Raw genomic sequence first — 15,260 nt, forward strand, 5'->3', positions numbered from 1 at the left:
GTTCGCTCTATGTTGAAAAATGATGTGACACTGGGGAGATGTGGCCAGGGCTGGATTTACCATAAGGCACTATAGGCATGTGCCTACAGGCACCTGATGATAGAGAGGCGGCTCACTCCACTCCTCAAGCGCCTCCCACCTGCCTTTTCTATGCAGAGTCCCAAGTGGAGCATAAATGAAAGGTTACTCATCCTGGTCTCGGCATTCCACTGACCAGATCTCCTTTCAGTCGGGTGCATCTTTAGCTACCTAATACTGGAGGCACCTCAAGCTACTTAATACTGAGGGTACCTCTGGCTACCTAATACAAAGCGGTACCTGTAGCTACCTATGATGGGCAAGGGAAGTAAAGAGAAGTGACAGCTGGGCCAGCCAGCACACTTGTGGTGTGGTTTGGCGGGTGTTTGTAGGGTCATGGGGGCGGAGTATAGGGTACCAGGTCATCTGTGCCTATAGGCTCCAGTGATGTTAATCCGGGCCTGGATGTGGCCAAAGCAACTTTGTGACAAGCTCCCCTACAGTGAAGGGGAAAAAAGCAAGTAAGATTATTTTTTTTTAATTAAAACAATGCACATCGTACCATTTATTGCATGTGTGCTACCTAAATCCATTTCTGCTGAATACATGCCCTTTTCGCATAGTGGTCCTCTAACCACTGCTAGCCAAGGGGGTGGATATATGAGAGTTTTGGGTCATGTGGTCTCTGGGGCCCTGCAGAGTATTCTACATCAGTCTGTGGACCTCCATCCCCATTGGCCATCTCTTCTCTGCGACCTGGCGGCATGTTACGTACTTCCCCCTGCCAGGTCACTGAGAAGAGGCGCTGGCAAAGATAGAGACAGGAGGGCACAGGATGATGTAGGTGCATGCCAGACAGACAAGTGAGCTAGACCTGCTGCTGAAAACACTGCAAGCTCCCCAGGGACCACTATTCAATTGGGGGGTGGGGGGTGACCTGGGAATCTGCTAGTCATCTTGGGGGAGCACTCAATACTATAGGGGGGGGGGAGCTGATAAAAAGGGGCCACCTAATGCCACTTACGGGTGACAGAGGCCAGGGAGCATCCATGTCATTTTTGTTCATGGTCCCATTAAGGCTAGCACAGGCTCTGTTCTGCCCAATAATCTCCCACTTGCAGGCGCAGACCTCACCTCACTAATGTAGCACGAGCTGGACAGCAGGGTGCACAGTGAATTTACAGTGACCAGATTATTCTGGGCCTAACCTGGGACAGGAAGAGGGGTGAAAAAAAGGTTGAAAATGGGCGTGGCCTTGACATGATGCAGGTGGAGCTAAATGTGATGTAACGGTTATTTATTAGCATACCATTTAGTAAATCATAAGCTCCAAAAATGCCAAATGCTGCAACAATAACCCCAAAGTTGCAAATGCAGCCACTATGACCATCAAATAATAAATACAGCAACAGTTACTTCTGAAACAAGAAATGCAACAACTGTTACCTCCGACACATTCAATGCAACAACCCTTACCTCCGACTCATGAAATGCAGCAAACTTTACCTCCCACACGTAATGAAGCAAACATTACCTCCGACAAATGAAATACAACAAATGATTACACTGACACATGCAATTCCAGACACACGAAATGCAGCAAAATGGAAAGGCTGTAAACATGTTAAGATGCAGGAAAATGTTACATCCCACACATGGAATGCAGCAAATGCTGCATTCTACATATATGAAATGCAGCAAATGCTACCTTAGACATAAATGCATTAAAGTGGATCCGAGGTGAACTTTTACTCATTGCTTAATTGTGTTCCTTTTCTATTGTTTATAGGGCATTCCTCAAGCCAAATACTTTTTTGTTTTTGTTTTAATACTCTAAGGCCTGGTGCACACCAGAGGAGTTTTTCTGAGCGTTTTGAGTTTTTAAATTTGCTGCTAATGTTATCCTATGTGTCTGTGCACACTGGAGCAATGAGGTTTTGTAAAAACCCCCTAAGCATTACATTGGGAAGAGCTTTTGAAACCTCTTTTTTTACAAAACCTCATTGCTCCAGTGTGCACAGACACATAGGATAACATTAGCAGCAGATTTAAAAACTCAAAACGCTCAGAAAAACTCCTCTGGTGTGCACCAGGCCTAAGTCCCTATAAACTAAATAAACCACGCCCACAGGTTTTCAGAGAGCCTTGGCAGTAGCAAGGGCTCATGGGAGCTCAGTCTGGGCAGGAGGAGGAGGAGGTGTTGCTAGCCATTGATTTCAGAGGCAGAGGGGAGGAGGGAGGAGGGGGGATTAGGTTTTTTTCACTGGCTTAGTGATCAAGATACAGATACGCCTGCCTCTGTGTAATGTTTACAAACAACATGGCTGCTGTCGTATCACAGGAAGAAATTATTATTTTCTATTAAAGCTGTTTGCAGCTATATTTGCTGTGTAAACTATCTAAACTTTAGATAAGATATATAGACAAGTTACTTGTTATAGTTAGTTTTTCATCGCGGATCCGCTTTAAATGTCCCCCCACCTGGGTGCTGATGGGGTAGGATGGAGCTGCTGAGTGGGGTGGGAGGGTGACACTGGGTACTTCTGGGAGGGTGACATGGGGGGAGGGGGTGATACTGGGTGGGAAGGAGGGTGACATTAGGAAAGCGCCCCCCAGCTCCCTCTTCTCTGTCCTCTCATGGCCTGGCTGCTGCTGCTGCTGCTACACAAACAAGCAGCCGGTTGGGGGCAGAGCTGGGGACAGAGGACGATGTTCGTGGGCAGCCCTGGAGTAAAGAGGGTTAGGCGGCGGATCGGAAGGGTGTAAGAGGCAGGGCACGTAGGCCACACAAAGTCCCGTGACGTTGCCCATGACAAATTTGTCTGCCTAGGACACGAGACCCCAGTGTGAGGAACGAACAATGCCAGATTTCTCACCGTTGTATCTGGGCTGCTGTACACACACTAGATCAGGGGTGTCAAAATCAAATACAAAGTGGGCTGAAATTGAACAATGGGACCTCACCTCAATGTCTACTGGCCACCTTCCTCCCTTACAAAGTTCCCTGGTTTCTAATGGCCCCCCTCCTATCATTATACAGTTCCCTGATGTCTAGTGGTCCTCTGCCATCTCCTATACATTTCCATGATGTCTAGTCTAGTGGCCCCAACCCTCCCCTATACAGTTCCCTAGGGCCTAGTGATTAGTGCTTTCCCTCTGCCTCCTTCATATGGCTTTCCTGGTGTTCTATTTCTTCACCTCCAATATAGTTTCCCTGGTGGTCTAGAGTTGGCCAAACATAATGCAAAGTAGGGAAACCACTTGAGGGCCAAACTTAGTGGCTCTGAGGGTCAGATTTGGCCCATGGGCCAGAGTTTGACATGTATGCATTAGATTCTTGCCCAAGGTGGATTTTAAGCTATGTCTAAACTTTACCGTTTACCCTGATACTCACCCTCAATCATGTTCAATGATCTATGCTTTGGCTATATATTAGCCAAACACTAGTACCAAAATTAAGCACACTACTGTGATAACTTGTTATTCAATGATCTGATGGAATCTCCTGTCGCTAAATTAACTGTGCCCCCTACAGCACCATTCAGAGAAGTGAATTTAACTAGTAGATTATTAGAGATGGCCCAAACGGTTCGCCAGCGAACGGTTCCTGGCAAACTTCCGGGGTTCGCAATCGCGGAGAACCGCAAACTTTACCGGAAGTTTGATTCGCCCCGATAGTGCATCATGAGGGTGAACTTTGACCCTCTACATCACAGTCAGCAGGCACCTTGTAGCCAATCAGGCTACACTCCCTCCTGGAGGCCCTCCCCCCCCTTATAAAAGGCAGGCAGCATCAGGCTTTTCACTCACTCGTGTGCCTGCAGTAATTAGAGAAGGGAAAGCTGCTGCAGACTCTCCTAGGGAAAGATTAGTTAGGCTCTTGTAGGCTTCTTAGCTTGCTCCTTGTTGATTCTTATTGCTAAAAAAGCACCCCTCAACAGCTCTTTTGAGAGCTAAACTTGTTCTTGTGATCTATTTTTTTGTGTGCGTGTCTCACTGACACTTGTGTTTCATAGACAGCCTTGGTAATTCCTACTGTTTGTGCCACTGCCAGGCCCAGCACATTCAGTGACTACCTGTGTGTGTGCCACGTGCACATTGTAATACCCATCACTGCATACACCTACCTACCTGTTTTTCACTGTGCACCCACCCACCTACGTGAGTGCACGCAGTGTCACTGTGCCTGTCCAGTACCTGTCTGTGTGTGACAGGTGCACATTGTAATACCCACTGCATATACCTACCTGTTGTTCACTGTGCACCCACCCACCTACGTGAGTGCACACAGTGTCACTGTGCCTGTCCGGTACCTGTCTGTGTGTGACAGGTGCACATTGTAATACCCACTGCATATACCTACCTGTTGTGCACTGTGCACCCACCCACCTATGTGAGCGCTCGCAGTGTCACTGTCCCTGTCTGGTACCTGTCTGTGCGTGACAGGTGCACATTGTAATACCCACTGCATATACCTACCTGTTGTTCACTGTGCAGCCACCCATCCATGTGAGCGCACGCAGTGTCACTGTGCCTGTCCAGTACCTGTCTGTGTGTGACAGGTGCCCATTGTAATACCCGCCACTACATATACCTACCTGTTGTTCACTATGCACCCACCCACCTACGTGAGCGCACGCAGTGTCACTGTGCCTGTCCAGTACCTGTGTGTGTGACATTGTAATACCCACTTCATATACCTCCCTGTTGTTCACTGTGCCCCCCCCCACCTACGTGGGCGCACGCAGTGTGATAAACCACTCCATGCATATCTGTTAACTGCACCTGTGTGACTGCACATTATATTAGTCAAGTCAGTGCATACCTTTCACTTCATCCCCCCAATATGGACAAAACGGCGGACAAAACAGGTAGAGGAAGAGGTAGAGGCAGACCCAGAGGAAGGCCACCCAGCAGGTCTGTGCGAAGTCGTGTTGATGTAATTTTGTGCGGCCCTGGCCCAAAGTACAGTGCTCAGAAGCCTATGGCTTTATATTTTACACAGCCATATTAAACCCATATGTAGACAGCCTGTGTCGGACTTTTGGTCCTCATCAGTACATGGCAGGGACTAGCTCATACAGCCTTATCAATCCCTGCCATGTACTGATGAGGACCAAAAGTCTGAAACAGGCTGTCTAGGGTTTGATATGGCTGTGTAAAATGTAAAGCTATATGCTTGCTATACACCAGCGGTTCTGGATGCTTGCTTGGCTTACCAAGGGCGAAAAGGGATAATTTGCATATTCAGTAGTAGTGCATTGTGGGTAATCACAAATGTTCGCTTATAGCTGAATTATTGCAGATTTCCTTCTGTTTTAAGAAGGCAAATACACCAAGCTTTGCTATTTTTAGTAGGAGGGCTTTTTGGTCCCTTTTATCCCCCTATACATTCCTAGTAGTTTGGGTCACCCTGAGCTGCTTGGTTACTCTGTTTTTCTTTATAAAGAAATTCCCTGAAAAGGATTTATATAGTGATGCGGGACAGCCTCCCTGCTCACTGTGAACTCTTTTGGCAGTTGGACAGGGCAACTGCCAGTCACTAAGTGTTTTTGAAACTAAACAAAACCCTGAGAATCCCCGATGAGGAGATGGCTAGTCCAAAACCTGTCTGTTCTATAAGATTTCTACTACCTACTGTAAGTGACAGCAACATTGGAGAAAATAAATTACGGCTCATTTTACTCTGGAAGAAACATATTTCTTATTTGTATGTGTTTACATGTATTTTAAATTTTGCGATTTTAGCGATAATGGTCCTTTAAGTACTCATTAAACTCTATAGTGAGGGGGCATGAATATCTTTTGTGATAGTTGGAAATATAGCCCAAAAGACCTTTGTATAATCCACTTGTGCTTGAAAACAGTAATACTGTTCATATTGAAGACTATTAGAGAAGACAAGAGGAAACATGAGAACAAGAAAGGAAAGGAAAGAGTAGAGCGGGAAAGATAAATCAGGGTAGGTGGGAGATGTTCCGGTGGTTGTATTTGCATATTTGATGAGTAGTTGTGAAGCTAACCTCACATACTGATCTAGGTCACAGGGGTGTCAAACTCAAATACAAAGTGGGACGAAATTGTACATTGGGACTTAGTCGCAGGCCAAAATTGTACACTGGGGCCTAGTTGCGGGCCAACCTCAATGTCTACTGTCCACCTTCCTCCCCTATAAAGTTCTCTGGTGTCTAGAGGTCCTCCCTCCCCTATACAGTTCCCTGGTGTCTAGAGACCCCCAGCCTCCCCTATACAGTTTCCTAGAGTTTAGTGCTTTCCCCCTACCTCCCCCCATATGGCCGCCCTCTGGTGTTCTAGGGCTTCACCTCTAATATAGCTTCCCTGGTGGTTTTGAGTGGGTCAAACATAATGCAAAGTGGAGAAACCACTTGAGTGCCAAATTTAATGGCTCTGAGGGCCAAATTTGGCCCACGGGCCGGAGTTTGACATGTATGATCTAGGACCTTCTGAATTCCCATAGTAGTTTTCTACTAGAGGTGACCAAATCTTCTGAAAAGCTTCTACCTTGTCTGTAAGAATTGCTTTCAGCTACAGAAAGAAAAAAACTGCCCCAGTTTGTTTTTAACCTGCTCAAACAAGAGGCTAGGCTGTCTTCAGGAGGCTGCTATCATTCAAAATAATATACTTTCTGGTTCTATGCCAGCCCTTTTAGAGCATTAGTAATTGTTTAGCATGGCTGTACACTCTGTTTGGAAGTGGTGCATTATGGGTATTACATTTTGGACACATGTAGTGATAGCTTTGCATTGCCACTGTAGCCATAGTGTCTAATATGTTGCCTGCCCCTATCAGCCACACTCCCTCTTCAGGTCACCATTCCTTTTATTTTGGCTCTACTAAACTAGTGATACAATGCGAAGACACTGTATGTGAACCTGTGCAGAAATGCAATCCGACTCCAGCCCTACCAGGCACCAAGTTCCCAAGTTTACCTTACACAGGTGACATAACAGATCACATGACAAACAGGGAACTGGGAGATCAGTGCAGAGTCAGATGACAATTTGTAATGCTTCTATGCACCTTTACCTAAAGGATTATTATTATTTAGTATTTATAGAACGCTGACATCTTCTGTAGCACTACACAGAGTATATTGTCTTGTCACTTAACTGTTCCTCACAGGGGCTCACAATCTAATCCTACCATAGTCATCAGGACCGGATTTAGGGCAAGGCCCCCTAGGACATACCCTAGGGCACCACAGGAGCAAGGGCACCAAAGCAGCAGGCTAAACAGGTGCAAGCTTGCAAATGCTGCAATACAGGGAGATCACTCAGATCAGGAGAGTGCCTGACCACAGTACTCTGCTGCTAGCCACCTGTGCAGCAGCCACCTTGCTCTCTGTGCATATTTGCATTGTGACCTGCGGCTATGGACTTGGGCTGCATTGGAGACGGAAAGTAAGAGGAAGCTTCTGCACCGGAGACGAGCGGAGAAATGATTGACACCGATGGCTGCTGCGATGTGAAGGCAAGCTGGCCATCTATAATGAAGAGGGGTGGGAAAAGGAGGGATTAAGGTAGTCATCTGGCTACCTATACTGGAGGGAAGGGGTCATCTCGCTACTTATACCAAAGAGGGGACGGCTGGTGGCAGTGGCCTTGGGCGGTAAAGAGAACAAATCCATCCCTTATAGTCATCTGTCCATGTATGTATCGTGTAGTGTATGTTTTGTAGTCTAGGACCAATTTAGGGGGAAGCCAATTTACCTGTATGTTTTTGAGATGTGGGAGGAAACTGAATGCCCAGAGGAAACCCACACAGACACGGAAAGAACATACAAACTCAGTGCCGTTGTTGACCTGGCTGGTATTCGAACCGGGTACCCAGCGCTGCAAGGTGAGAGCACAAACCACAATGTCACCATGCTACAGTCTATCAGCCCGTGTAAAATGGTGTTATGGTCATTCTATAACTGTAATATGGCCACGTGGTCTCTGTCTCTGTAAAACAGCACTGATCCAGGTGCCCTCCACCCAACACCACACTAGCGGACAATATATACAGTATTTATGTGGAGCAATGCCCACCTCATCACATAGAACTTTGCAAGAGATAATTGGGTGCTCTGCCTGAAGCCAGTGGTTATGTTCAGATGAGGTGATGAAAAAGCAGCAGAAGCTTTCATGGGTCTAAAATGACAGGAGGTTTGGAATAGTTTTTCTTTTAAGTAAAATGCATAGTCAGCACTGCAGGTGTGCGGGGTTTAAATTAAGTCGTGGAAAGTTTACAGACTACCAGGAACAAAATAACATTTTGGAAACATAAAGCAGGTCGTTTAGTTAACCTGTACTTTACATGGCACAATGTTCACATTCTGGTTTACACAATGTTCTTGTTCAGTGATAAGGGCCTCATTGCACATTAGGGCAGGGTCCTGCAGAACAGCCTCTGAGCAATCACTGTTTGTGTGTAAACATGGCAATCCAGCCTTGTACGGCAGACTCACTGACACACACCACGCCTGCTGTGCTGTGTACACTATACACAAACGCACGCAGCCTGAACTGTTTACTGTAAACGCAAAGGCTTGCAGCCAAGAAACACAAATTCCAACATATTAAATTAAACAGTGTGAGCAGAACAGCACGACATGCAAAATGCATTACCCACCACAACCAGCCAGAACCCATCCTGTACCAGTATGGTTTTACTGCAGTGAACGCTTACCAGAAGGTCGCACTGCACTGCTCAAAGAAAATGTGTAGGGATTTTTCTTTCTTTTTCTTTTTTTTTTAATGTAGCACTAAACAGATTTGTTTTTAAAGAGAACCTAAATCAAGTAAAATTAATTAAAATAAACACAGGATGTACCTGAAAATGAATATTACATACTTACCTCACCGTCCGTTCCTCTCAGAAGCCCACCATTTTCCTCTGACGATTCCTTCCAGTTCCGACAAGATTTTGTCAGAACTAAAATATATCAGTTGCTGTCAGCTATAACTGAAAGGACAACTGATAATCAAGGTAATGTCCATGTATCCCTATGGATCAAGTGGGTAATATTACAGTTTATCAGTGTGCTGACCAGGAAGCGGTTATTGGGCAATGGCCATTTTCAAAATGGAGGACAGAAAATTCCATCTATCACAGTGGACAAACAGGACCTGGGAGAGAAGGAGATTGAGGAGTAGACTACATGGGAGGTAAGTATGACGTGTATATGTTTGACTTTGTTTTGACTTTTATTTTCAGTTCAGGTTTGCTTTAAGGAACAGACCATTTTTTAAAATCCGTTAGAAAATACATATTCTAACAGAATAAATTGCTGGTTCTCCACATGTTGGTTTAACCACCCTGGCGTTCAATTTCCCCAGGATTTCTGTGCAAAAAGTGTTTCAATTAATTTCCAATAATTTTCAACCTTTTTTTTTTGCAATTAATTTTTTTTTTGGGAAATTGAATTCAATACAGGTTATTGTATTGAATTTAATAAAAAAAAAAGTGTTTTCTGCAAGATGTTGATGATGCTGGTGTCATCAACGCCGATCAACGGGGGACATGTGATCGCCGAGGGAGAAACAAAATCCGCCAAGGGACATGGAAGAAAACACTGGGGAAGCTATCAGAGGTACGCGACGAGGGATCAGCACACCAATGGTGAGTATAAGACCCAGATGTATAGGTAGCCAGATGTGCAGCCACGTATAATTAGCCAGATGTATAGCCAGATGTATAGGTAGCCAGATGTGCAGCCAGGTATATATAGTGAGCCAGATGTGCAGCCAGGTATATAGTGAGCCAGATGTGCAGCCAGGTATATAGTGAGCCAGATGTGCAGCCAGGTATATAGTGAGCCAGATGTTTAGCCAGGTATATAGTGAGCCAGATGTGCAGCCAGGTATATAGTGAGCCAGATGTGCAGCCAGGTATATAGTGAGCCAGGTGTTTAGCCAGATTTATAGGTTGCCAGATGTCTCCCCCCCCCCCCCCCCCATCCTAGCATGCTGTGGGTAGTGATCTGTGCTACCCACAGCGTGTATAACAAGCATCCAGCCACCCTAAAGAATCCCTGGGCAGCCAGGGGGCAGAGAATGTGCAGGGGTTCCCCCTTGTATGCGGAGGCTATGTGGAGGGGGATCCCCCTCTGTGCGGGTGGGGGGATCCCCTTCAATGATGGCAATGTGGGCGGGGGAATCCCCTTCAATGATGGCTATATGTGTGTGTGTGGGGGGGGGGATTCCCCTCTGTGCGGGTGGGGGGATCCCCCTTCAATGGTGGCTATTTGGGTGGCCTATCCCCCTCCAAACCCCCTCTCTCCCGATCCCCCCCTCCTGTCTCAGCCCATCGAGTAAATGGATGTACTCACCCGAGGGCTTTCTCCAGCGACGGCTGCAGCGCCCTTCCTCCTCCATCTCCAAAGTCTCGTTTGCCGTACAGTTACATTACGAGACTTGGTGACGTCACCAAGTCTCGTAATGTAACTGTACGGCAAATATATATTTAATTCCATTTAGGCAATACCAGTTGCCTGGCAGCCCTGATGATCCTCTGCCTCTAATACTTTTAGCCATAGACTCTGAACAAGCATGCAGCAGATCAGGTGTTTCTAACATTATTGTCAGATCTGACAAGATTTGCTGCATGCTTGTTTCAGGTGGGATCCAGACATTACTGTACCCAAATTGATCAGCACAGCTCCCAGGCTCCCAGCAGGGCATCCCCCTAGTGGGGAAAAAAGTGGGGAAGTCTGGTCGCCCTGGCTGCAAAGTAATCTGTGCTGTGGGCTGAAGAGCCCGCTCAGCACAGATCACCGCAAAATCCCCGGGTCCTTAAGTGGTTAACCACTTGAGGACCACAGTCTTTTCGCCCCTTAAGGACCAGAGTCTTTTTCTCCATTCAGACCACTGCAGCTTTTAACGGTTTATTGCTCGTCATACAACCTACTATCTAAATGAATTTTACCTCCTTTTCTTGTCACTAATACAGCTTTCTTTTGGTGCTATTTGATTGCTGCTGCGAGTTTTAGTTTTTATTATATTCATCAAAAAAGACAAATTTTGTCAAAAAAATGATTTTTTTTTATTTCTGTGCTGACATTTTTCAAATAAAGTAAAATTTCTGTATACATTTTTGTCCAAATGTATTGTGCTACATGTCTTTGGTAAAAAAAAAAAAACATTCAGTGTATATTTATTGGTTTGGGTAAAAGTTATAGCGTTTACAAACTATGGTGCCAAAAGTGAATTTTCCCATTTTGAAGCATCTCTGACTTTTCTGAGCACCTGTCACGTTTCATGAGGTGCTAAAATTCCAGGATAGTATAAATACCCCCCAAATGACCCCATTTTGGAAAGAAGACATCCCAAAGTATTCACTGAGAGGCATGGTGAGCTCATAGAAGATTTTATTTTTTGTCACAAGTTAGCAGAATATGACACTTTGTGACGACAAAAAAAAAAAAGTTTCCATTTCTGCTAATTTGCGACAAAAAAAAAAATGAAATCTGCCACCGACTCACTATGCTCCTCTCTGAATACCTTGAAGTGTCTACTTTCGAAAATGGGATCATTTGTGGGGTGTTTACTGTCCTGGCATTTTGGGGGGTGCCTAATTGTAAGCACCCCTGTAAAGCCTAAAGGTGCTCATTGGACTTTGGGCCCCTTAGCGCAGTTAGGCTGCAAAAAAGTGCCACACATGTGGTATTGCCGTACTCAGGAGGAGAAGTAGTATAATGTGTTTTGTGGTGTATTTTTACACATACAGATGCTGGGTGGGAGAAATATCTCTGTAAATGACAATTTTTTGATTTTTTTTTTACACACAATTGTCCATTTACAGAGATATTTCTCCCACTTAGCATAGGTATGTGTAAAAATACACTGCAAAACACATTATACTACTTCTCCTGAGTACGGCGATACCACATGTGTGGCACTTTTTTGCATCCCTAAGTGCACTAAGGGGCCCAAAGTCCAATGAGTACCTTAGGATTTCACAGCTCATTTTGAGACATTTGGTTTCCAGACTACTCACGGTTTAGGGCCCCTAAAATGCCAGGGCAGTATAGGAACCCCACAAATGACCCCATTTTAGAAAGAAGACACCCCAAGGTATTCCGTTAGGAGTATGGTGAGTTCATAGAAGATTTTATTTTTTGTCACAAGTTAGCGGAAAATGATTTTTATTGTTTTTTTTCACAAAGTGTCATTTTCCGCTAACTTGTGACAAAAAATAAAATCTTCTATGAACTCACCATACTCCTAAAGGAATACCTTGGGGTGTCTTCTTTCTAAAATGGGGTCACTTGTGGGGTTCATATACTGCCCTGGCATTTTAGCAGCCCAAAACCGTGAGTAGTCTGGAAACCAAATGTCTCAAAATGACTGTTCAGGGGTATAAGCATCTGCAAATTTTGATGACAGGTGGTCTATGAAGGGGGCGAATTTTGTGGAACCGGTCATAAGCAGGGTGGCCTCTTAGATGACAGGTTGTATTGGACCTGATCTGATGGATAGGAGTGCTAGGGGGGGTGACAGGAGGTGATTGATGGGTGTCTCAGGGGGTGGTTAGAGGGGAAAATAGATGCAATCAATGCACTGGGGAGGTGATCGGAAGTGGGTCTGAGGGGGATCTGAGGGTTTGGCCGAGTGATCAGGAGCCCACACGGGGAAAATTAGGGCTTGATCTGATGGGTAGGTGTGCTAGGGGGTGACAGGTGGTGACAGGAGGTGATTGATGGGTGTCTCAAGGTGTGATTAGAGGGGGGAACAGATGCAAGCAATGCCCTGGCGAGGTGATCAGGGCTGGGGTTTGAGGGCGTTCTGAAGGTGTGGGCGGGTGATTGGGTGCCCTAGGGGCAGATAGGGGTTTAATCTGATGGGTAGCAGTGACAGGTGGTGACAGGGGGTGATTGACGGTGATTGACAGCTGATTACAGGGGAGAATAGATGTATACAGTACACAGGGGGGGGGGAGGTCTGGGGGGGGGGGTCTGAGGTCATTCTGAGGGTGTGGGCGGGTGATTGGGTGCCCTAGGGGCAGATAGGGGTTTGATTTGAGTGGTAGCAGTGACAGGGGGTGATTGATGGGTGATCAGTGGGTGATCAGTGGGTGATTAGATGGCAGAACAGATGTAAACAATGCACTTTGGAGGTGATCTGAGGGTAGGCTGCGGGCGATCTGATGGTGTGGGAGGGTGATCAGATGCCTGTAAGAGGCAGGTTAGGGTCTGATCTGATAGGTGGCAGCGACAGGTGGTGATTGACGGGTGATTACAGGGGAGGATAGATGTATACAGTACACAGGGGGGGGGGGGGGGTCTAGGGAGGATCAGAGTGTGGGGGGTGATCATGAGCCCCCAGGGGGCAGTTTAGGGACTAGTTAAAAAAATTGTGTTGACAGATAGTGACAGGGGGTGATTGATGGGTGATTAGGGGGGTGATTGGGTGCAAACAGGGGTCTCAGGGGTGGGCAGGGGGGGTCTGAGGGGTGCTGTGGGCGATCAGAGGGAAGGGGGGGAGATCATTGTGCTTGGGTGCTTACCTGAGGGGCTGCAGCCTTCCCTGGTGGTCCCTCGATCACTGGGACCACCAGGGCAGGAGGCAGCCTGTATAATACGCTTTGTATACATTACAAAGCGTATTATACACTTTGTTTGCGGGGATTTGGAAGCTAGTAACCCGCCGGTGCTGCCGAACGGCCGGCGGGTTACTGCGCAAGGGGGGCGGAGCCTGTCACCGGCGCCTGATCGCGTGACGCGATCGGCGCATAACCACGCCCGCCACCGCTGATGGGTGTATTGCGGTCGTTTGGGCCCAGCCCTTGCTGCCGCCCATCAGCTTTGGGTGGTCGGCAAGTGGTTAAAAGGGAATAAATATGGCAGCCATATGGCAGAATAAATATGGCCATATTCTTCTCACTTCAGTTGTCCTTTAAAGAGACTATGTAACAAAAAAAAGAACATCCCCTGGGGGGTGCTCACCACGGGAAGGGGAAGCCTTAGGTTTCCAATGAGGCTTCCCCCATCCCTATAGCAGCAGGCAGTCCAGCGCTGGCTCCCCCAAAGCGTCCCGCCACCCCCCCCCCCCAAAAAAAAAGCCTGACAATCGCTGATAAGCGCTGATTTATTTACCTTGCCGAGATCCAGCGCTGGCGCAGTAGCAGCTCTTCCTTTGGGTGAGGTAGAAATAGCCGAACTCGATCGTATCCACTCGCGCAAGAGGACGCACAACTGCGCAGCAGAGCGGACAGATTGGTTCCGGCTATTTAGACCTCATCCCAAAGGGAGATCCGCTAGTAGGCCTGGGCTGGATCCCGGGAGGTAAATATTTACATCTCCGCACTTGGGGGGGGGGCTGCAGCTGGACAACGGAGGGACCAAGAAGAACGGGGGAAGCCTCGTTAGGATCCAGAGGCTTCCCCCTCATGAGGTAAGTACCACCCAGGGGACTTTTTATACATTACAGGTTTTCTTTAAAGTTTCCATACACTGGCAGATGACCACCAGATTTGACCAACAGATTGATCCATCAGAGAGAGATCTATTACCAACACGCACTGCAAATAGATTTTTTTAAAAAATAAAATAAATCTACAAAATCTACAAAATAAATCTGTGGAGCCGCCACTGCAGTGCAGGGCAGAATGTGCCAATCCCCAGGTCTCCCCCCATCTAAAATGTTCCCCCCAGGGACCGTTCAGAGTGTTGGAAGCAGAGCGCACTCACTTGGCTGCTCTATCCATCCTCACTGGCCGCCTGTTACCCAGTGACCCCGCGGCATGTATGTAGTCACATAATGACACATATACAATTACCGTACGGATTGTCTAGAATTTCACTTTATATTGAATAATGTAAACCTGTACAGTATAATATAAGAACATGATGATAAACTACCAATAAGATTATTTCAGCGTTCTCATTTATCCATGTCATAACATATCCAAATGAAAGCAAGGCAGTTTCAACTGGAACTGAACACATTTATGTGTACTAGAAGACGTTTCCTCATTACAGAGCAAATTCTCATTTATGAGTGAAGGAGATACCCAGGCAGTGATAAATACAGGAAGTCTACTCCAGCCAAACGTATAGCTAATTTACAGGTTATCTACTAACCTCCACTCTTTAGTGGCAAGTCCTACCATAGAGCCATATCAGTCTATAGCTTGCATTGATGATGGCCAAGAAAGTTTAAGCTGAACCTCACCGGTTAGACGTTTTCCATGAAGTTCTTCATGACTGCCACCAGAAGATTGTTCCTACGGGACAGGAA

General features: G+C 46.5%; 1 protein-coding gene across 1 annotated transcript in view; it reads right to left on the minus strand.

Moving 5' to 3' along the window:
• Nucleotides 1–15,197: 15,197 nt before the first annotated feature.
• The window catches only part of LOC137540959 (uncharacterized), a 204,593-nt gene continuing 204,530 nt past the window's right edge, over nucleotides 15,198–15,260 (minus strand). Inside the window, exon 9 of the mRNA XM_068262132.1 lies at nucleotides 15,198–15,246. Within this exon, the coding sequence (XP_068118233.1) occupies nucleotides 15,198–15,246 (49 nt within the window). The remainder of the gene's footprint in view (nucleotides 15,247–15,260) is intronic.

This window comes from Hyperolius riggenbachi, chromosome 12 (assembly GCF_040937935.1).
Source record: "Hyperolius riggenbachi isolate aHypRig1 chromosome 12, aHypRig1.pri, whole genome shotgun sequence".
Lineage (NCBI taxonomy): Eukaryota > Metazoa > Chordata > Amphibia > Anura > Hyperoliidae > Hyperolius > Hyperolius riggenbachi.